The sequence below is a fragment of the Nicrophorus vespilloides genome, unplaced genomic scaffold, assembly GCF_001412225.1.
Source record: "Nicrophorus vespilloides isolate i.1.1-1 unplaced genomic scaffold, Nicve_v1.0, whole genome shotgun sequence".
Taxonomy (NCBI): Eukaryota; Metazoa; Arthropoda; class Insecta; order Coleoptera; family Silphidae; genus Nicrophorus; species Nicrophorus vespilloides.
The window spans coordinates 1-22,036 of NW_017099268.1; the positions used below are offsets into that span (position 1 = coordinate 1).

Sequence of the window (22,036 nt, forward strand, 5' to 3'; positions counted from 1 at the left end):
TTGCTTTTTGACGTTTCTGGAATGTGTGGAATGTTTGGAATTTTTGCTTTTTGACGTTTCTGGAATGTGTGGAATGTTTGGAATTTTTGCTTTTTGACGTTTCTGGAATGTGTGGAATTTGAAGAATTTTTGCTTCTTCAAATGTAGATTTGATTGTTCATAGTTTCGTCCTAAATTGGGGCTCATCAGTGCAGTGCAGCCGAATTAACGACAAACTGCAGACTATGATAAAGAAAGAGCTTTACAAAAAAAAACTATTACCGTCGAGCGAATGAAAGATAATGTTTTGTATTTCAGAAATTTAACAAACTGCAGACCATTTTAAACTGGATACAATATTTGAATTCAATCAGTCATACGTTTAATCCTTGTGAAATTACATTCAATTTGGTATAAAATACGTCGCAGCATGCTGCGTAACAAGAATATGTTCAATTGGTTTTTGTTTTGTTCATCTGTTATTGCAGCTTATCTTGAGAAAGTTTAAAGGTCAGATAGATGTCAGCACTGTCATATAGTGAGGGCAAAATGAATATCACCTTCCACGGAAGAAAGGCTCTGGTTACAGGCGCCAGTCAAGGTAATTATTATTAGAAATATATGTGCAAATCTTAATCTTGTTCTGGCAGGTATTGGCAGAGACATTGCCTTGAAGTTGTCCCAGTACGGAGCAAAAGTCACAGCAATAGCCAGGAATCAACAGCTCCTTGGTAATGTTGCCATTGGGAACAAAAAAACAAAAAATATTCAGTGAGAAATAACGAAGAGCTTTTGCGTTTGCAGATGTGTTACATTCGGAAGACCCAAAGATCACTGTGTTTGCAGTCGATCTAAGCAATTGGGATGCAACTAAAAACGTTTTGAGTCAGATAGGCTCTGTGGATCTGCTGGTAAACAATGCTGGTTTGGCTATACTTGCACCACTGTTGGATGTCACCGAACAACAAATTGATTCGTAAGTTATTTATTTTCATTTACTAGTTTAAAATGTATATTGATACACATGATTTCTGTGTGTACTAATATTTAAATTAATAATAATAATGTATATTTGGTTGCCTATAATTTTCAGTTTATTTGGAGTTAATGTAAAGGCTTTGATGAACGTAACCCAGCACGTTGCCAAAGATCTGATCTCCAGGGGAGCTGCTGGCAGCATCGTAAATGTATCCTCGCAGGCATCGATGGCAGGACTTCAAGATCACACGGTGTACTGCGCGACGAAGGGCGCCGTGGACGCCTTCACCAGGGCGGCAGCTCTGGAATTGGGCAAGTTCGGGATCCGGGTGAACTGCGTTAATCCAACGGTGATTATGACCGAGATGGGAAAGCTGGGATGGTCCGATCCGGCTAAGGCGAAACCCATGTTGGAGAAGATCCCGTTGGGACGGTAATTCTATAACTATATCCATTGAATTTCAAATAGTAAATGATGATGTGGTTGTTGCAGTTTCGGAGAAGTTGAGGAGGTGACTGATGCCGTCCTCTACTTGCTCAGCGATCGCTCCACTATGATCACTGGGAGTACGCTCGCCGTGGATGGGGGTTACCTGGCCGTTTAAGAACTTCCCACGTCGTAGCCGAGGTTCTGCAGGTTCTGATTGATGATGTTCAACGATAACTTGGCGTCGCCGCTGGAGACCATGCGGATCACTGAAAGAAAATTATGAAATTATACGATTTGCGAGGTGGTGAATATGCTCACAGTTATTGCCGGCTGTTGTGGCGAGCATCTTGGGCTGCAGCAGCTCCGGCCTGTACCCGAACAAAGATCCCAAATATCCGAGAAACGACGACGGCTGCGGCCTGCTCAAAGGCACCTCCAGGGAGTGCATCCCAGGCTGCAGCGGAAGATGCGCGCGTCCGTAACCCTCCAGCTGCAACCCACTGTACACGCTCAGCACGATTTGAGGCCCTGCAAACAGCATTCGCATGGATATTAGTGTAATCTCGCATACAAAAAGAAGAACCTACTCACATCCATGCGGATTGGTGGATTTGTAGACGATCTGTATGGGCAGATTGAGGGTGACTTTATCCCCGTTCTGGATTACGTTCGCCGTTTGCGAGAGGCCCGCCTCGAGACCGCCGATTAACTGCCAATCCGGACCTGATACGAATTCGTACTTGCAGTGCCATCTGCTCCCGGCCGGCGCGAGGACTTCGAGCCACTCGATCTGACCATCCACTGATACCAAAAACGATCCATCCGACATCCTCTCCAAGAACAACTTTTCAGCTCGTTTACTCTGCTGAACTTTCGTATCCCAGGTAACTATCAATACAAACAAACATTTGATTGGCTCGTGCGCGCACACTGTTACCAAACATTAAGAAATTGAAAATCATTTTGATAGGAAGCGTGCAGAAGGGGTTGCATAGTCGTAGAACTTTCGAAAATATCAATTTCTTTTTATTTCACATTCCTTGCAAACAAATACAAAAGAAAAACTAAACGGATCAATCTTCTCCTTATCGTCGTATATTATTGCTAGCGAACGGCGAGTATTTGATTCAATCTTAAGTACAAAATGGACTTGAAAAATGGTTTCGATTATTACTCTTTCTTTTTTTTTTTGGTATAGGTGTGTGTGTGTGTCTTTAAATGCGAATTAATCTCGTTGTTGTGTCCCCTTTTTGTTTAGTGTGTGTGTGTATTGTTTAGTATTGCTCTTATTCGAGAGATCACGGTTTGAAGGTGGCTTTGCCTTCGAACGTGCATCCTGAGCGCTGGATGATCTGACTGGCCGTCCAGACGCCGCACTTGATGCACACTTCGAGCGGCTGCTGCTGAATGTACTGGGCCAAGAAACCGCCGACGAACGCATCTCCGGCGCCGTTCGTATCGACGACCTTCTCGTGCTCCAACTTGATGATCGGATATTCGGTTATTTTGCCGTTGTCGGCGAGGATCACCGGATTCGTGCCGGTCGTTATGATCACAATACGCTTCTTGTTCTCGTTCTGCTTGGGCAGATCGCAGATCTTCTGCGCGATCTCCTTCAGGTCCTTGGTTTGGAAGTTCTGCTCCGAGGCGAATGTTTCAGCTTCCTAAAAATTAATTCATTAATTCATGATTGATTTTGCTTATTTGCAGAGACGACTTACGCTTTCGTTGCCGAAGAGGATGTCCACGTAGGGCATCGCTTCCATGAGTGGTTTCTTGTAGAAGGTGGACAAGAATGGAGCGCTTAAGTTCATGATGAAAGTCTTGTTGTGGGCCAAAGCGTGTTTGGCGATCTCCTGGATAGATGGAGGACTCACTGTCAGGAAGAAACCCTAAAAAGTAAAAAGAGTGAGTTGCTGTTAGATTAGATTAGATTTATATAGGATGTTGTCGTTGTTTGCTTACCGAGATGTAAAAGTATTGGGCGGATTCGATGAGCTTCTTGTTCTCGCTTTTGGCGAGGTGGTCGGGTGTGAAGAGATTGGCTGCGGCGAGGTTAGCGCAGAGAGAGCGGTCGGTGCCGGTGATGAGGACGGCACATGTACCAGTCGACGAGTCCTGTGCATGCTGATATTGCACGTTCACTCCTTCCGCGATCGCCCGCTCCTGCAGGATTTTCGCGTACTCGTCCTCTCCGACCGCCCCGAAGAATGTCGTCACTTTGGGTTTCTCCAGGATCCATTGTGAAACGCGCAGCGTGTTCTGCACGCTCCCACCTGCTGTGAACTCCACCTGATACTTGTCCATCAGCTCCTTGTATATGGGTTTGTGCTTATCCTCGGCGAGGATCGCATCGTTCTTCTTCATGTCATACTTGCTGAGGAACTCCAAATTGACTTTGGCAGAGATGTCCAGAAGCGGGTTTCCAACGCCCAGCAGCAAACCTTCCCTGCGCAACGACACACACAAAACCCAATTTAAAACGCATTTATAATAATAATGATACGTGAAAAGACGCCAATTTATTTCAATTGGGTCAAAGGACTGAAACTAATCGAGCACCCACCAACAAAAGCAAGTTTCGAATACAACAAAAAGCATTTGAAGGTCAACCAGTGATAATTATTTCATTGTGGAAACACTTAATTGCTACATAATGCAAGCGAGTATCAATGAAGTAATAGTGAGAGTCATGCTGTGTAATATGTACGTGTGGAGAATCTACTTATAATGTGGAACGAAAATAATGTAATAACGCACTACGAATCGAATGTAATAACTCTACTTACATTTTGGTTGTGGTTGCTTTGAAATGCTTGAAGCGAGTGATAAGTTTGGCAATGTTAGAGATGGTAGTCATTTGCAAACGCAAGAGACAAAGTGATAAGGGGGAAATTTTGGGCCACAGAACGGTGGGGTCAGCTGAACTTTAACCTGATGCAGTAGTTGTTTTTATTTTTTTTTGTTGTTGGTGGTGTAGTTTATCAGTCTCAGGCCATCGGAGATGTTCCAAGCAAGATTAAATGTTAATTATCTATTTTGACTTTGAGATTCAAGTATTAGAGTCACACAAAAAAATGCTTGATGACGACAATAACAACAACAGCAACAGCAGAGAAGAGAATGAATGTTAATTTGTCTGAGTGTGGATCGGTGAGTGTGTACGTTCGTTCGTTCGTTGTTGTTACCTCAGATTTGAAATTTCCATTTTGTTTTGTTGTTCTGTTCGATCAACGAGTGTGCTTATTTTGCGGTTATTTTCGTGTCGTCGATCTTTGCGTGCGATCGGTACGACCGTTGCCGATGGAAAGAATCTGAAGTCGCGCGCGCGTTTTTCCGTCCCTCTGTCCGTCCGTCCGTCCTTTCGTTCGTCCGTACGGCACCACATTCACGTGACGTCATCTAACACTTTTCCTATTCTCCCAATCCATAATAGAGATAGAACGTGTAAGTAGGCGATGGATGCATCTAGCTGCTAGTAGATTACATTTTTCACCACGTGCTTGACCCCAGGCGGACGGGCGGGCGGGCAGACATGTGCGGAGGCGGCTTTGGAGGGGCGGCGCATTCTTTGCGTCGATCTCTCTCTCTCTCACTCACTCACGCTTTATTATCTTCGGTAACCCTTGGCAACGGTGCACGGATCTATCTCAGTAGCGCCCTCTGTCATCGAAACGCCAAATCAGAACAGATAGTTTCATTTTAATTCTCTATAAAATTTGAATTAGTATTATATTACAACATGAATGTGCAATTATATCATTAATTAATGCAGACAATTCTCATTTTTTACTTTTGTTGTTTGTTTTTGAAATATGTTTATTTATGTGAAATTAATAAAGGAATATATTCATAATATTTATCATATCTTATTTTCTTTCTTTCCTTCTCTTCCCTTCGCTACTACAACAACAGTTTTCTCTTTCATAAGGCACGTACATGTAATTACATTTATTTTTTTATATATATATATATATTTGTTTGGACTGTGAAATGCTATTACACCCCGACGCGAGAATACGAGTAAAATTAGCGAAAAAACATGTTTTCTTTCTTTGCCCCGAACTAAGTATGACTAGTGGATTAATCCGAGGAAGCAGTTCAAACAAGGGATGCGGCGGCGTTTGCGTTCGTTGTTCCCGGATAAATCTATAACGCACAACAAAAAGTGAACAAAAATGTATATATACATACATGTATGCAAGAAGAAAACAAATGACAAACAAAGAAGAAGAAAAAAACGAAATAAATATACATAATAATAGTGATTTGTTTTATTGACTAACGTCGAGTTAGTCAAGTAGGCTTTGGGCCTTTAAAAAGTACAAATAAATAAGTAAACACAACAGAGAAATAGATAATAATTTTAAAAATAAAAATAGTTAAAAATAACATTTCGCATGTATCCATCAGTGTGTGTATATAACATATATATATCTATGCTGCATGCATGCATTTACATATATAAAGTTCGTTTCTCCTTTCACTCTCACTCCTCAATTAGTTAATTAATTAATAAATTAAATGTTTCCCCTTCGCATCGTCGTTTCTTCTTCTAGGCAACCCAAATAGCGCCCCATCGCGTTGCTTTCTTTTCGGTGCAAAATTACATCATAATCATATTTATATAATCGATATAAATTCTACTATTTACATGCACATAAAAAATATATTATTTATATTAATTATTCTTCATCGTATATGTATATATAAATTAATATTGTTCGGTTTCTTCAGCCGAACACTTCTTCTTCTTCTTCTCATCTCAATTGACCCAGCTCAAACGTTCATCCGTTATCGGTTTCTCGCATTGTCTTTCTACATGTAGACTGCGCGTTTTCCTGCTCTCCTCGCTGCTCTCGTCTAGCTTAACTTGTATATCATCGTCGGAGATGCCGTTAACCCTGTGCGGGCTCAGCACCGGACTCTGGACGGCCGTCGAGACTACAGCAACTTCGCTGGTTGTAATGTCCACGTTACCGGAAGCGTTGATGTAAATGCTGGTCGTGTACTTCTTCGTTTCCTCCGTCGGCTGCGACGTTGGTTCTGACTTTCTGATGGAATTGTTACTATTGTACAACGTATTCTGCGAATTGCGTAACGTCACCTCGTCCAGCGTCGTGGTCGTAGGCTCGACGGCTGTGCTGTTGGTAACGATCGCATCGTGGATCTCCACTTTCGTTTCGGGTGTCGTCGCTGTGGTTGTTGTTGTAGTAGTGATGGGGGTGGTGGTGGTGGTAACAGCAGCAGTCTCGATAATCTTCCCGGCCTTCTTATCTTTGCCCTTGGGCGGCACGAACTTGGGCATTCGCGAGACCCAGTGGTCGCCTGCCGAACCCACAGAGCTGGTGCTGGCTGCGCTGCTCGAATTTGAGCTCGAATTAACGTAGACGCCGTTACGTTTCTGATAGAAAAGGATGTAGGCACTATTGTTCACCAGATCCAAGGCGATGTCGTTGCTCTGCTCGGTCAGGTTGACAACCTTCGCGTCGTCGTAGAGGTACCAGTTACTGTCGTACGGATTCCTGCAGGCTGCAGTGTAATGCCCGGTCTCCAGATCGTTTCCATGATGGTAAACGACCGCGTACAGATCGTACGTGTTGTCGTTGGTGGTGGACTGCTTTCGCGTCCTCTTCCACGGCGACCAATTCACCCCATTCAAGATCTGCTCCTGATGGTGATGATTGTTGTGCTGGTGGTTATTGTGGTGATTATGATGATGATTCTGATCAGATCCGTTGATGTTGCCACCGTTGTTGGTGGTGGTGGTTGTGGTTTTAGCAAGGTGCGGGGTCATGTCGAACGAACACACGGGAAACTCCACCATCGTCAGCAGTTTGGTGCTGTTCCTACCTTTCAGCGTTTGCCTGAAACATTAATTTATTAATAATTACAACGATTGATGCGATAAAAACTAATATACTAACTGTCTGAAGCGTTTGAAGTGAACTACCAGGATATCTGGGAGCGACCACATATCCAACGTCTTAATCACTGGTTGGTATTGCTGACATTGCGGACACCGCCAAGCGTCGTCGAGGGTTTCGGCTTTCGTGTAATGCCTCAAGCACTCTTCCAGTGTTAAAGGAGCTCCACCTTAAAGAAGCAAATTTAAAATCATGTTGTCTTGTAGTCTAACATTCAATGTTACCTTGCAGAGCTTGTGTTTTTAGCTGCTTAACGCTGGAATGCTCCTCGACGTCTTCTGTGTCGTCAGCGATGACGGCCTCCTTGGCGATAGGCGTCCACTCGAGAACGAGCTTTACGTGCGTCGGACCGCTCTCCTCGCCGCAGAGCGCCAAAGCCTGATCGACGGCCTCCATGAACAGCGGGTGCTCCAGGTCCGGCTCCAGATAAGAAGCCGGTTCGTTTGCATTGCAGGCCGGGTCCGAAATTCGTATTCTAAATATCTGTGATAATCAAAGTTCGTATTTTTAAATCGAACGATTCTCAACAGTAATTAACTTACGTCCTGGGCTTGCGCCGAAGTCAAAATATCGTCGTGCAGGATGGGCGCCATCTCTTTCAGCATCAGCTTCTGCAGATCCACGTATGACGTTTCCCTGTTCACCTGCATCGTGTACGGACTGCCTATTAAATGCAAATGAATTAAGTTGATGAACAATAGTGGACGTTGACAACAACTTACCAAATCGTATGCAATCGTCGTCGTTGGTGATGGTTGTATTTGCGGTGGTGTTCTCGACGAGCACATTGATCCAACAGAGCAGAACGTACGCGGCGCTCTGGTTCTCGTTCTCGTCATCGTCGTCTGCGGCATCCTTCAGTTGGGGCACCTCGATGCAATAGACGGGGTCCGCGTCGGTGATAACGTTCACCGGTTGCTGATCGGTGAAGGTGCGAAGGAATCCACCGGTACCGATCTCGGTGAGAAGCATATCGCACCTCGATATCGAGGTGTCCGATTCGAGAAGGTCGCGCAGCTCGGACACGTTCGCGCCGGATGGAAGCGACAGACCTAGCCGGACTTCGCGCGGCTGCTGCGACGTGTAAAGCACCTGCAAGTAGAAAGAACGAAACATTTACAATACTGCTGCTGCTGATGATGTTTGCCGTATTACTGACCGTAACGTAGACGGAGTGTCGATGCAGTTGGGGTAGCTGCACGGAAATGCACTGGAAAGGGTCGAACGTATTCGACTGGGTCAGGCACGTAGGACAGCTCAGGGAAGATCTGTACTGCGCCTGGAAGACGCTGTGGATGAACGAGTTGTCCCGTCGTCGGTAGTTCTCCAGCGTCTCCGCAGCTATCACCTCGTCCGGCCTGCCCAAAGTCTGCAAAAAACAAATAAACTCCATTAATAAAAAGACCAATATTTTAAGCGTTTAATTCATTGAAAGAATGAGATCTCAGTTCCAGTCGGTCGATGAGGTGAGTGAGGATCAAGAAAGCCGATGGCAGAAGAAAGTTGATGAATGCAAATTGCGAAAATTAAATGAATTTCTCCGTCCGTTTCATCGGAAAATCTAATTACGCGTAATTGGATATAATTAGATTTCCTTGGGGCTCGCGTTTTTCAGCCGCTATTTACAAATGTCTGCTGCATGCACATGCATGCATGCATATATACATACTAGAGGTGGAGAGGCTGGCGGGGAAAGGAGAGGTGCTCTTACATGGCCAGAATTGATTGGAAAATTGCTGTATCGCATCTGAATGAATGCATGCACGCTGCACGACACAATCATGCAATGCAGCAGCATCGCTGCAACTTTCTTCTCGCGCAGATTTGAATTAATCATCATCATCATCGGACAAAGCGACAATAAAACAAGAGAAGAAAATCGTGGCCTCCTTAACAAAAGGACGAAGGGAGAGGTCCGATGAGGAGATTGGGGGGCGGAGGGTGCGTGTAAATCGATTGCGGATGAGGGGAAAACTCCGCATGATTCATTTATTTTTGCGTGATTTTCCATCGCCAATAAAAACTTTCATTGAAACGTTTACATTTCACTCTGTACAGTAGTAACATGCATTCTACATGCAGGTAGAATAATAATAATAATAATATTAATCAATGTTACGTTTCAAATCGAATTGTTTCGCAAAATAGTGTGTCAATGTCGAGTCCGAGTCGATGATAAATTTCCGAGGTCGAAGTCGGCGGCAGCTGACAACATCTGCACAACAGCGTTCGTTTGTTTCTGTGCTAAGCGCGTTTTTTTTTCTCCATCGGTGGTGGGTGGATTTCGCGAATCGCGTGCCAATTATTATATAATAATAATAAGAAAGACAAGAAAAGAAAGAAATAAAAATCGCCGCAAGGAGAAACCGCTCTCATTAATTTATGCAATAACCTTTGCGAATGCCGCAAAGTTTGACACGTTTGACATTTGACACATGTCATAACTATTGATCCATCACGACAGATGACAGATGAGTTTCAAATTGTGGCAATAATTAGTAGATAGGAATTTTTGTTGGAGCAAAGCGAATTAAGTAATAATTAAGACATGAACATTTTTTTTTTGGTTGTTTAGCGTTCACGGCCGGCTTATTTGAAAAATTTCAACGGAATCTAGGTTGTTTCATCAGACTCTCTCTTTATATGTGTGTATGTGCGTTTACATCATCGCCACGAAAAATTCCTGCGCGCTTCCAACGGAAAACAATTGATAAACGTACTTCTTTTGTCGTAATGACCTTTTGATTCCCGTCGAAAATTCAAACTTTTCACAATAGCAACAACAAAGAAAATTAGAAACAAACATTCCAACGGAAAACTTTCTTCTTATCGACAACAACAAAAAAAAAGCAACAGAATCGAAATATGCTGCAATTCTGTTTTCTAACGAGATAATAATTAAATTATGACCGTTTCGTTGCGAGACTCTCCAACTTTCTACTTCGAACTAAAAAAAAACCATATAAATAATAATAATACAACTCGTAGTTTTGCTGAAATCAAACTATAACTATATAGTGATAGATATCGATGACTCATAGCTTAGTGCATTCCTCGATTATAATCTTATCGATTAAAAAAACGAATGGGAAATAATTCTTCCATCCCACAAGCAAAAGACTGATAGTCGCGTTTCGCGATTGTTTCAATCCGAATTACCTAGCAACGCGATAAATGAATCAAATTAAAAACAAAAAAGAACAACTATATGAGTAAACTTGATCAAATAGTAATGATTCATCAGTAATATGTAGACTTTGAACATATTTACACAGAAAGCCGATAGTATACAAAGAAAGCAAGTCTTCATCTCGTGCAGTCAACCAATTATTTAATAATGAGAGAGAGAAACAATTAAGCTATGAATGAAACAATAAGTCGTAACAAATTTTCCCATAAATCTTATTAACAAATGACTGACGTCAATACGATAATCGTAGTGAAATTATTTCCACGGCGCGATACTTTACAGAAAGAAGAAAAAAATACAAAACAGACACGCGATTTTCGTTAATAAACGAAAAACCGTAATAAACGGCGTGAAATCGGCTACGATGTTGCGCAATCATTACATAGTAATTAACAGATCTGGTGTGCGCTGCGCGTTGCGGTGTCGTGCACGGTTCGGAGATAAACGGGTTGGCAATGAAACGCGAGCCGAAGGGAAGGGAAGGCCATGAAAGGATAAACAACAAAAAGAAACAATCGTTGATAGGGGCCGCCACCGATGATGATGCATCCATCATCATCATCATCGGATTGAATTTCGTTTCGTAACCCAATCTAATCGCCGCTTTATTTGTGCTGTAAATACAAACATAAATAAGTAAATAAACGATACGATAAGTTTTAGGGATTTTTTTTTAAGGAAGCTTAGGAGGAATGTGAATCGAAGAAAGCAAAACGAAAACAATGCGAGAATTACGTGGATCAAATTGAAAACCTTGGGAGGACGAAGAAGGACGGGGAGTGAACTCCCAATTAAATATTGATTAGATAAGAGGCGAAACGAAGCATTGATAATTCACATTCCGTGAACTCTGCGGTAATAATCTGCTCCATTCGCTTCGTGCATTCCAAACCCGTTTCGTAACTACAAATACGCAGTTCGAAGCAACGCCATCTGTAATTGACATTAGAAGCTCCACAGCAAATACGTCAAAATTGACATTTTAATTTAAAACAACTACTTTTCATACATGTCAACGATGACAACTATAAAGGAAGTAGTGTTTTACAAATTACCAATTGGCGAAATGCTCGCAATTAATGTCCAAGTAGAAAAATTCGATTCGATTTACATATAATTGACGTTCCAGATTCGACATCGAATGATGCGTCGTGTCGTGTCACGCGATTCTCACAATGGAAAAAAAATATATAATAAAGGAACAAATAAACAATTACGAAAAGCGCGTCGAGGTCACCGCTCCTCCGACCAGCGAATATTTCCATTTAAAAAAACATGACAATTTAAAAAAAACAATGTCAACAGTCATCAACGTCAAAATGACGTTTCGATCGACATTGAAACAAAAGAACATTTCATGAGATCCTGACAGTAGTGGAACGAAATCGTTTGCAATTTAGAGTAAACCGATTTTTTTTTTAACGAGGAGATGGATGCGAGAGAGCAAAAACGGCGTTGCGCAATTTGCGTGCAAATATTTACACGTGGTCACTAGTAAAACGTATTTGCGCGTGTATGTGTGTGTACACGTTGCGTGACAGTTTTATATCTGCTCGTATTTGTTGCTTTTTTTTTAAATGTTTCATCTGCCATTTATTTATTGCAGAGCACTCTTTTCGCGAAAAACGTATACACAAACAACATTCGTTTTCGTACAAACTTAGTGGTAAGAGCGTTTTACTTTTAATTATAATTCACTGTTAAAGCTATAAATAAACGTGGCATGATTCCTTTCATTATAAACGACGTTTTTCTCTCTTTCTCCCTCTGTGTGTTTGCAGACTAACAAGAAAGGTACGTCACAATTGGTGTATTGATTCAATAAATGCTCGAATCATACATTAAAATTAATAACGTTTTAGTTAGTAAACGAAAGTTTTAGAGTATTGCAGATGGAAAGACCTCGTTTGCCGCCTATGACCAATTAAGAAGGAAGGAAACAAACAAAAAAAAAGATCATTGAAACTATTCACTGATACGATTCAATTAAAAAATTCGTACTTGTTTAGTAATTGGTATTATTTTTGCCGATTCGACAAGGTCGTGCCGCTACTCGCAACGTTCTGCTTGCAAGGTTAAGCGCGTTAATTAGTTTACAACATTGACATTTTTACACCCACGGATGATTCAGAGGAAGACGATTGTTGTTGCGACCGCGAATTTAAAACACACAATTTCGGATGGATATCGAGCGGAAAATCCGCGCCGATGGAGACGACGAGGAGTTACTTGACCTCTTACCTTTTACATAAACCCGATCGATCCATTTCGAAATAGAATGAACGAACGTGGTACGTACTTCTATCTTTATGTATGTGCTTACATATCTCAAGGTCTGCACAAACACATTTCGTGCTGCTCATCGTTATTAATAAAAAAAAAATAATATTAAGAGTGTGGCGCTGACTTCAGCCCGGATATGATGTCACGTACCAACCCGGTACGGTACGCCCTACTCCAGCCTGTAACTCTCTCTTGTAACCTGTATCTCGCTCTCTCTCGGTGTACCGTGATCGGAATAAAGAGACTTGTGAACGCCGCCATTGTGGAAGTTAATCTACGACCTTTCCTCTCCAATCCATATAACTGATCTTCTCCAAAAGAGCAAAGATGTTAACGTTAACCGAAAGAAAACCGATTGTAAATATAGTTGTGATCAAGAGTGTAGCTGTTAACGATGACATAATAGTTTACGACAGGCGCCGCTCATGAATGGAAAATCACCCATTGAGACACATTCGACAGAATCTCTTTGAAAAAGGAAGAATAAATGGGTATAATAGTAGGAGAGGAGATGCCACGTCGAGTGTTTGTGTGTTCTTGTCGTTCCGTTTAATTGCGATGACAGCTGTCACACTTTATTCCGCGTGGCGCACAACGTGCAGTCGTTGTTGTTGTGGCTGTAGATGAGAAGGAGGAGGATGACGATTACGATTAGAATGGAGAGAGGCACGTGGAGGAGTTTGAAGGGCCCGGTTGCTCGAAAATAGAAGATGCACAGTAGGATGAGGACGACCCCTATAACACTTTTTTGACAGCTCTTTCCCGAAATAAAATGGTTAACTATTTATACAACACACTCCACCATCCCCAATAAATCAACGACATATACAAAGAAAAAAAGAGAAAGTGTCCGCATCTGCCCATAATAGTCATCATATTGTACACGTAATCTAATCCGCGATAATAAAACAAGTATTGTCGTTGCGGCTTTGCAAATCACGGACCACGTTTGTTCCTGACCTATCCGGGATAGAGTTTTCTTTTACTCTCTTCCAAACGCGCTAATTGCAATTTGTGCAGACCGTGACTCACGAAAATAAGTGTCAAATGAGGGAGAGGAAGAGAGAGATTGAGGTTGTCGAAAATAGATGCAACATTTCAAGGACTTCTGCTATATTTAGGTACACACTCTTACGGCAGACGCACAGGAACAAAACGAAATCAACAAAAAAAGAAGAGTAATGAGTGTGTGTGTGTGTGTGTCCATGTCCCATTGCCAAGAGGAAACAGGAAGAAGGAGAAGAAAAAAAAGTGATAAGAACGTCTAAATATAATACACGATCTAATTATAGAAACGCCAGTTATTACGTAGTCCGCCTTGACAGTCATTACATTGAATCGGAGGAGCAATAAAAAAAAAATATAGAAACGCGAGTTTCACGTGGCTTACTGGGATCGTGCTTCGACAATATTATCGAACTGCATGTTATAATTTATTTGATAACGCCCGTGGAGAGAACAGTTATTATAGCATTAACGATTTTATAATGATTATATCTTCTCGAAATCGATATCATTTATATAATCAATAGAACTTGTCGTTTCCTAATGGCAATATAATATGATAACACTCAGGTAAAGTCATTTAAGAATCTTAAGTTACTAAAGATGGCAAAATCAATTTTGTTTAGAAGCGTCTTGATGAAATGAAGAAAATGTGAGTGTTGTTAAGGAAAGAAACGTGAGCAGCTGTCTGTGCGGTCGTGCATAGGGGAAGAATAAATGGTTGTATATTGAAAATCAATAGAAATAATCAGTACTGTTTGTGTGCCAGTGATTGAAAGAAATGAATAATGAGCGTAATTCGTTTCTACTTTGCTTCGAGTGTATTTTAGGTGTTTATTTGTCTTGTAGGTCACAAACAGAATGCGCGGCATTTCCGCTCCAGAAGAAGCAGTGAAAAGAAACGAAAACAAAAGAGGAGATGGAGCATGCAAGAAACGAAAACGAAAAGAGACTACATAGAGTGCTGACCTTAATGGATTTGTATTTCTTCTTTGGGGCCATGTTGAGATCCTCGTGGACCTTGTCGAGGAGCCAAATGAGGAACTCCAAGGCGTCGTGCTGCTGGGTGCCCTTGTACTGCGCTCCGTACCTCTCCACGACCAGCTTGAAGCCGGTGCTCAGATCCGGACTGTACTGGCACGCCCAGAGGGCCTTCAGAAGGACGGCCAGCTGCTCGGTGACTTCGCCCTTCGTTCCATGTTTCTTGGAGTTGAGCTTGTTGCGACGGGACAGGTCGATCTTGTACTTGTCCAGCACGAAGTACTCGGCGAGGACGTCCGTGTGCGAGATGCACTGCAGCACCGCATTGATGAAGCACGTGTTCCCGTGATTGCGGAGGCCGGTGACGCCTGGAGTGTCGTCCGGGGCCCAAGTCTGCAGACCTCCGACGGGCGGCACCCGAGCATCGCTCACCCCATTCATCACGTTCGGCACGGAGATGTGCTGAGCGATCCGATTGATGATCTTCCTGAACGACGGTCTTCGGAACACCTTCTTCTGCCCGACCTCTGCATGCTGCTGCTGCTGATTCTGGTTGTTTGGTTGCTGCTGCTGTTGTTGTTGTTCGACGTCGATCATCTCCGGCTCGGACTTTTTGAACTTCCTCTTGGAGATCCTCGTCAGCGGGTTCCTGGGTAACGTGAACGTACGTCTGAGCCTCGAGCCGGGAGCAGCCTCGAAGTTCTGCTGCTGCTGATCGGCCGCGGCAACGATCTGTCCTCCTACTTCCGTCTTCATCTCTCCGTCTGAACTGGATTTGGTCACCATCGCGCACATAATAATAATAACAACAACTGGCGCCCAAACACTGGCAACATCACTCTCCTCGGGCGTGGAGGAAAAAACAAATACAGTGTTGGGGGGGAAGGAGGAAAGAACTCACCCTCGCCAACAAGTTCGGAAACGCTCTTTTTTTACGAGACGTCCGCAACGGTAACGAATCACTGCCGGATGTTTTGTGATGATCGGGGTTGGCGGCGAACAAACAAAAATAACGCACACAATAATCGCAGGGGGCTCTTTAAACGTCCGCCATTGTTGGCCACTCGGTGACACACGACGAAACTCTCATGACGACTGTGCGTTGCGGAATTACGCCACACCACGCCAGACGCGCGCACTCACACACACGCACGCACAAGTATACGTGCGCGTACCCAATTCCAAATTGCGACGACGACGACGACATCAGCGTTCGCCATCTGTGAGTCGCATCTCGAACGATGCAACAGCCATCGCCATCTTCTTCAGAATAGACGCGTAATTGCTTCACGCGTACATCCGTTTGCCTATGCATCTGAAATGATACAGAGTGTTCAATTTCTAGTGACTTTTAAAAATTGGCAAAATATTTTATAAACATTGATTTCATTGGTTATTAGAAAAGAATAGAGGTGTGCAGGTAGGACGGAGGATTGTGTTTTAAGTAAGTTTATAGTAAACGATCAGTTTGTAATTGTATTATCACATGAAATGAAATGCCTTTATTCGTTCTTCTTCCTCTTCATCATCAACTTCAAAAGAAAAAAATAAACCAGAAGAGTTAGTTGCAACTGCCGGACATGAGGTTGATTTGTTGAACCGCGCCACAGCCGACGGTGTTCTGAATGAAATCGGGGAAGTTGGACTCGAGGACGCGGATGCGTTGCCTCCTGAGGTCGGGCATGGCTTGGGTGGCCAGAAGGCAGTTGGGCGACTTGTAGACCACCTGGAAGTTCTCCTTCTGGAAGGCGGTGTTGGTGTCCCAACGATAGATCTCAGGTTTACCCTCGAAACGGAAGAACACGGCAGATCCCAGATCGGTTCCCAGGACGACCAATTTGCTTGGCTTCGGGCCCAAATCTTGGACGCGACCGGCGGTCGATCCGGAACGGAGGTAGTCGGTTCTGATTTGGAACATGCGGCCGGATGAGAGGTAGGTGAAGACGAGGAAGTTGTTACCGCATCCCTTGCGGGTGAGGGCAATGTACAGAACGTCGCGTCTGTTCATTCCGGCGACGATGGCCTTGGGGAGGATGACCCTGTATCCCTTGTTGCCGGCAATGTCGAAGACGAGGATGGAACGGGTGGCGGCGTCGCTGATGTAGGCGAACGGACGACCGTCGGCGGAGTATTCAACGCAAACGTATTGCAACCTGGAGGCTTGAGCAACCAATCCGGACAAGTCCAGAGTCTTGAGCAGTTTACCGGTCTTCATGGAAATGGCGAGAACCTTCGGAGGGCAACGACGGACCGGTGCTTCCAAGGTGTTCGTCACGCCGACATCCAAAACCCAGAGGATTTCTTGGGCGTCCAAGTAGAGATCGACGACGGATTGAAGTCCCTGGCAGTTGCCTTCCTCTTGCGAGGTCCAGCACGGGAACGGTTGCAGGACAGCCTCACAACCCTTCTGCTTCAGCGAGACTTTGGCGAGGGTGGCCGGCACTCCGGGCTTGTACCTGGGCAGAGCCAAGATGACGTCGTCCTTGTAGATCTGTCCTCTGGTCGCGATGATGTTCTTGCTGATGTACTTTCCGGATGAAACGTAGATCTTCTTGGTGGCTTCGCACGGCCACTCGAAGCTACCTCCAGACCATTCGACAGGCTTCATCAGCTCCCGGTCGCAGGAGGCCGAAGCGAGGGCCAGAAGAGCGGCCGACACGATGAACACTTTGCTCAGCATCTTTTTCGTTTTGCTTGCTTCCTTCCTGGATCGAACCGTTTTGCAGCACCGCTGAAGAGGAACGGATGTTGTGAGTGTGTGTGCTGAAATCAATCGACCGACGCGTTTATATATTGAAAGAATTTGTTTTGCATTCAGCCGCAAAGGTCGTACGTGTTTTAAAACACTTTGTTTAACAACGAAAATCAACAAACAAAGTGTGAACCGCCGCTCGCGAAGAGAACAAACCGATGTTGCAGCACAATTTCACACCAAAAGCTAAACATAAACAATACTTTACTCGCAATTTAGTCTTTCAATTTTATATTACAACTTTGTAACGTACGTTATGCGGACACATTATTATTATTAAGCGCACCAATTACTTATAAATATTTATAATAAGAATAAGTTGTTTCGGACCGAACGACAATCTCCATTTATAGATAGCGTAGCAACTTGTTTTTTGACTGGTTATCATATATTACTCTTTAAGATGTATTAAAAACTAATGTGATTAAAGCAAAAGTAAGGAAAGTGTACATATATGTAACAAGTGTCGGTTGTAAATCAATCAAGCCAATTAAACGTGATAATTACGCAAATCCAAAAAAATAACATATAGAAACCACATAATAATAATAATTGAGAAAAAAGCAAACCTGCAAAGGAAAAGTAAAGCATAAAAATCAATTGGCCAAACGGAATAAATAATATTAAAAGAAAAGAAAAAAAAAACAAATAAATTCAAAGGTGTGTTTGTTTCCAGCAACGATTGTGCAAAGCATTTACGTCCAGTCATCGATGTTTGGAACTATCGCAGAATCGCATTGTTTTATGTTTTGTTTTCGGTTTTCCTTAGTTTTCCCAACATCGCACCACCGATGCAAAACGCATACCGGATTGATCATCATTCGACATGTAAAATGCGGACAAGTTCCTTGCGTAGGTGGATTTCGCGTTTTAGAAAGTACAAACGACGACGACCGGCGCTGAATAACTTGCACATATCTATCTGTATCTGATCTAGGCGGCTTCGTTCGTTCGAGGTAAAAACCGCTCAAGTCCGCGCCCCGAATTCCGAAAAAGACGATTCTTTTTCGCATTACAATTGAAAGAGCGCAGATTCCGCACAACAATTGAAACAGATAACAGTCTGAGAACAAAACAGGAGAAAACGAATACATAAATAAATAATAATTGTTGCAAAAAAAAAATGTATGCCAAACTTTAATATTTGACACAGATTTGCTTAGCAAAACATGCAACAACTATAAAAGTGAAAAAAAACAAAAAACATACAGCCTTACATAATGACGACGGGTTTTGTTTCGACGCGTAACTCGATCACAATTCGCATGAATAAATAACCTTTCTTTCCGTTCCCGATTTCAGAACTGCGACAAAGTTAAATCACATTTCAGCTTCATTAATAATGCATATTGGCGGCTTCATATTATATCAAAGTTCAGAGCGCTACCATCAATTGTAAACGTTTTGTATGAAGACTAGAATCAACGAATATTATTGAATATACAGATAGAAAAACATAGGTCGATAGCCGTTTGCTCTAAAAACTGGGTCAAATTAAACATATTTTAAACAAAACCAAAAATTGATTTAATTATAATTTTACATAATCGTAAATATCAAACATAATGATTAATAGCTTTCGAAAATGAGACGTTATCTAACAGAAATGCAATGAAATTTTGCATTAATTATCATCAATATGATTCGAGTCAACATTCAAATTCGTAATTAACATTTTTCTAAAAGTAAAATGAAGCAACAAAGTGACAAACAGAAAGAGAAACAAACAATCAAGACACCTGAAACGCGATTGTGGTTTTTTTTTCTCGCGACGAGTGACATGTAAACAAGTCATTTTTCACTTTTACTTTTTCCTCTCGCGATTTCCTATTGAAATTTATTCCGTAATTCATTGCCAGTTTCCGCTCAACATCAAATAACTCTCAGCAATATTATTATTATTAATAATAAGTGCGATATGCTTATTGGACGTGTAATTAGAAACAGTATGCATGTCAAGTTCAATTGTTCGGCATGAATTTGCCCAATCAGAAATCACAATTTATAAACGTCGTACAGACCAAATATTTATAAATCATTACTTAATCCTTGTTACGGCATCTATTTAAATAGATTTCGCAAATATGTTAGTTTTAAGAATGCAGAAATTGTCAGTTCAGTTATTCTGCATCCAAACAATTATAAAACTAATAACAGATAGAACAAGTATTAATGAAATAAGAAGCAAAAAGAGATCGACGTTAATTATTATAAAGTAAATAATACTATTTGCGTCCTTGCTGCATGTCTTTCTAATATTAAATGAATAAAAAAAAACGAAACACGAGTTAATAACATAATACTTCTGCTCGCGGGTCTTGTTCAATTTACAGAAATAATAGTAGTTGTAGTAATTATATATGAGTTAGGAGGTTTTCTATTCCAAATGACCATAGACCACGAAATTCTTGTATTGCATGAACATTCTTATTGTAATATTCAATTTAAAGATCATCTGATTAACGAAATAGGATGCGGTGCGAAGAATGTTAATTATAGAAGACTTGACGATGGTCAAGGTCGCTTGCATTCGAAGCACTTTTGCAACGGTTCGTCAGCAGAAAAAACAAAAAGCGGTCGTCAGGAAATTCATGGCCGTCCATGAAATTGTGTGTTTGTTTGTTATGAAAATGCATGCATGCTTACGGTACGGCGAAACCAAAATAACGATTGAATATATAAAGCGTATCGCGATGATCGGAAGGCATCCAAAGTTCTGTGAACTTCGATACGACAGGTACGTTGATTGCGAACACGCAACAGATGGAATACATGTGATTATACTGATTTACTGACCTGGTGCTGCTGTTGCTCTTTCCTTAGATATGGCTTTCCGATTCCTCTGCTTGGCTGCCTTGATGGCCGTAGCCGCCGCTCAATGCGACAGGCTCATCCCCGATCTGAGCTACAAACTCAACGGGATCAACATGAACTTCCCATGCGAGAGCACCAAGAGCATCTACATCTCGTCCGGCCGTTACGTGCCCAAGAACGTGATCGCCACGAGGATGCAGATCTACAAGGAGGATGCGATCGTCGCTCTGCCCAGGTACAAGCACGGAGTTCCGTTCACCCTAGCCAAATTCTCGCTGAGGACAAAGGGATGCCAAGCCAGTCTCACCCCGTTCCCGTGCTGGCCCATGCAGGAGGAGGGCAACTGCGACGCCCTGCAATCCGTCGTCGACATCTTCTTGGATCAAATGGACATCCTCTGGGCTTTGGACGTCGGCATCGTAAACACCTTGGAACAACCCGTCAGACGTTGCCCACCGAAGGTCGTCGGCATCAACATGAAGACCGGACAGGTCATCAAGGTCATCGACTTGAGCACCCTGATCTCCGCCAACAGCAGGCTTCAATACCTGGTCGTTGATTACGCTTCCGACGGCAAGGCTTACGTGTACGTCGCCGACGCCGGAGCGGCCACCCTCGTCGTCTACGATGTCTTCGACAACAAAGGATACAGGGTTGTGCTGCCACCGGCCTGCGCCAACACCCAAAAGGATGTCCTCTACTTGGCCCTCGTCCGCAAGAGCTGCGGAAACGCCCTCTACTTCTCGTACCTTTCCTCCCCGAAGATGTACTCCATCAAGTCCATCAACCTGCAGAACGGACAAGCCGCCGGCGCCATCGTCGAGGTCGGAGCCAAGCAGGAGGGAGTCAAGACCGTTATGCTGGGATCAGACAACGGCGCCGGCATCTTCTTCAGGTACAAGGGTGAATCCGACGTTTACATCTGGAACAGCGAGAGCTGCTACAAACCGGAGAACTTCGTGATCGTCCAGAAAGGAAACGAATGCCGTCTTCCCACCCAGGTCGTCCCCGGATACAAGAGACTGATGTGGGCCATCGAGTCCAACTTCCACGATTACATCGCCAACACCGCCGGATGCTTGGGCGCCAACATGGTCGTCCATCCACTGATCAAAACCTGTGATGAATAATTTTGTAAACAATTTTCAAAACAACATTTTTTTTTTCTTTGCAAAACACTTACATTTACATCGTCGATTGAGTCAATAAATTGAATCCCAATAACTCGCCTCAATAATTAATCCAATGCGACAACCTGCGAACAAAAAACACCAATCGAAATATCGAAGTAGGTTAGCGAAAACAAAAACTGACATGCCCAAATAGAAACTATCACAAAAGTAATACAATTTTTAATACAACTACTGCGAGAACCTCAATCGAAACTTTAGCATTAAATAAATCATTACAGAGCAACTTACATATACAATTTGCACGTGAAATTCGTAATTAATTGAAAAAACACCAATGAAATTAATAAACCACCAACAATTAACAAAAGGCAAAATTGACACAAGGCACCGAGTACCAATCAAGAAAAAATAAATATTCCCAGAATTAAATTAAGAAAACAAAAACTGACATGTCCAAATAGAAATTAAACTAACTATTATAAAATTAATACAACTTCTGCGAGAACCTGAGTCGAAACATTAGCATAAAATCAAACAATAGAGAGCAACTTACATATACAATTT

The 22,036-nt window shown here is 42.6% G+C and overlaps 6 protein-coding genes across 8 annotated transcripts; 2 read left to right on the forward strand and 4 right to left on the reverse strand.

Moving 5' to 3' along the window:
• Positions 1-447: 447 nt before the first annotated feature.
• On the forward strand, positions 448-1,696 carry LOC108564289 (L-xylulose reductase). The gene is made up of 5 exons (XM_017923286.1): positions 448-580; positions 630-710; positions 784-955; positions 1,073-1,390; positions 1,451-1,696. Exons 1-5 carry the CDS (start codon positions 499-501, stop codon positions 1,560-1,562), a joined length of 765 nt encoding a protein of 254 aa, XP_017778775.1. The 5' UTR covers positions 448-498; the 3' UTR covers positions 1,563-1,696.
• Positions 1,541-2,331, reverse strand: LOC108564290 (B9 domain-containing protein 1-like). The gene is made up of 3 exons (XM_017923288.1): positions 1,979-2,331; positions 1,706-1,915; positions 1,541-1,653 (listed from the first exon to the last, which is right to left on the reverse strand). Exons 1-3 carry the CDS (start codon positions 2,214-2,216, stop codon positions 1,559-1,561), a joined length of 543 nt encoding a protein of 180 aa, XP_017778777.1. The 5' UTR covers positions 2,217-2,331; the 3' UTR covers positions 1,541-1,558.
• Positions 2,332-2,567: 236 nt separating this feature from the next.
• LOC108564287 (adenosine kinase 2) lies at positions 2,568-5,029 on the reverse strand. Of its 3 annotated transcripts, none has more exons than XM_017923283.1 (4): positions 4,576-5,029; positions 3,353-3,836; positions 3,109-3,279; positions 2,568-3,051 (listed from the first exon to the last, which is right to left on the reverse strand). In XM_017923283.1, the coding sequence occupies exons 1-4, from the start codon at positions 4,773-4,775 to the stop codon at positions 2,686-2,688; spliced, it is 1,221 nt and encodes a 406-aa protein (XP_017778772.1). In that variant the 5' UTR covers positions 4,776-5,029; the 3' UTR covers positions 2,568-2,685. The 3 variants fall into 3 exon arrangements, with proteins under 3 accessions (XP_017778772.1, XP_017778773.1, XP_017778774.1); XM_017923284.1 differs by lacking the exon at positions 4,576-5,029 and adding an exon at positions 4,177-4,546; XM_017923285.1 differs by lacking the exon at positions 4,576-5,029 and adding an exon at positions 3,954-4,003.
• Positions 5,030-5,789: 760 nt separating this feature from the next.
• Positions 5,790-15,943, reverse strand: LOC108564286 (ubiquitin carboxyl-terminal hydrolase 43). Its single transcript, XM_017923282.1, has 7 exons — positions 14,762-15,943; positions 8,474-8,683; positions 8,037-8,406; positions 7,857-7,978; positions 7,539-7,797; positions 7,315-7,483; positions 5,790-7,254 (listed from the first exon to the last, which is right to left on the reverse strand). The coding sequence occupies exons 1-7, from the start codon at positions 15,566-15,568 to the stop codon at positions 6,153-6,155; spliced, it is 3,039 nt and encodes a 1,012-aa protein (XP_017778771.1). The 5' UTR covers positions 15,569-15,943; the 3' UTR covers positions 5,790-6,152.
• Positions 15,944-16,240: 297 nt separating this feature from the next.
• LOC108564281 (major royal jelly protein 1) lies at positions 16,241-20,400 on the reverse strand. Its single transcript, XM_017923280.1, has 2 exons — positions 20,322-20,400; positions 16,241-17,536 (listed from the first exon to the last, which is right to left on the reverse strand). Exon 2 carries the CDS (start codon positions 17,451-17,453, stop codon positions 16,335-16,337), a length of 1,119 nt encoding a protein of 372 aa, XP_017778769.1. The 5' UTR covers positions 17,454-17,536; positions 20,322-20,400; the 3' UTR covers positions 16,241-16,334.
• Positions 20,328-21,585, forward strand: LOC108564282 (major royal jelly protein 2). Its single transcript, XM_017923281.1, has one exon. It carries the CDS (start codon positions 20,351-20,353, stop codon positions 21,467-21,469), a length of 1,119 nt encoding a protein of 372 aa, XP_017778770.1. The 5' UTR covers positions 20,328-20,350; the 3' UTR covers positions 21,470-21,585.
• The last annotated feature ends 451 nt before the right edge of the window (positions 21,586-22,036 follow it).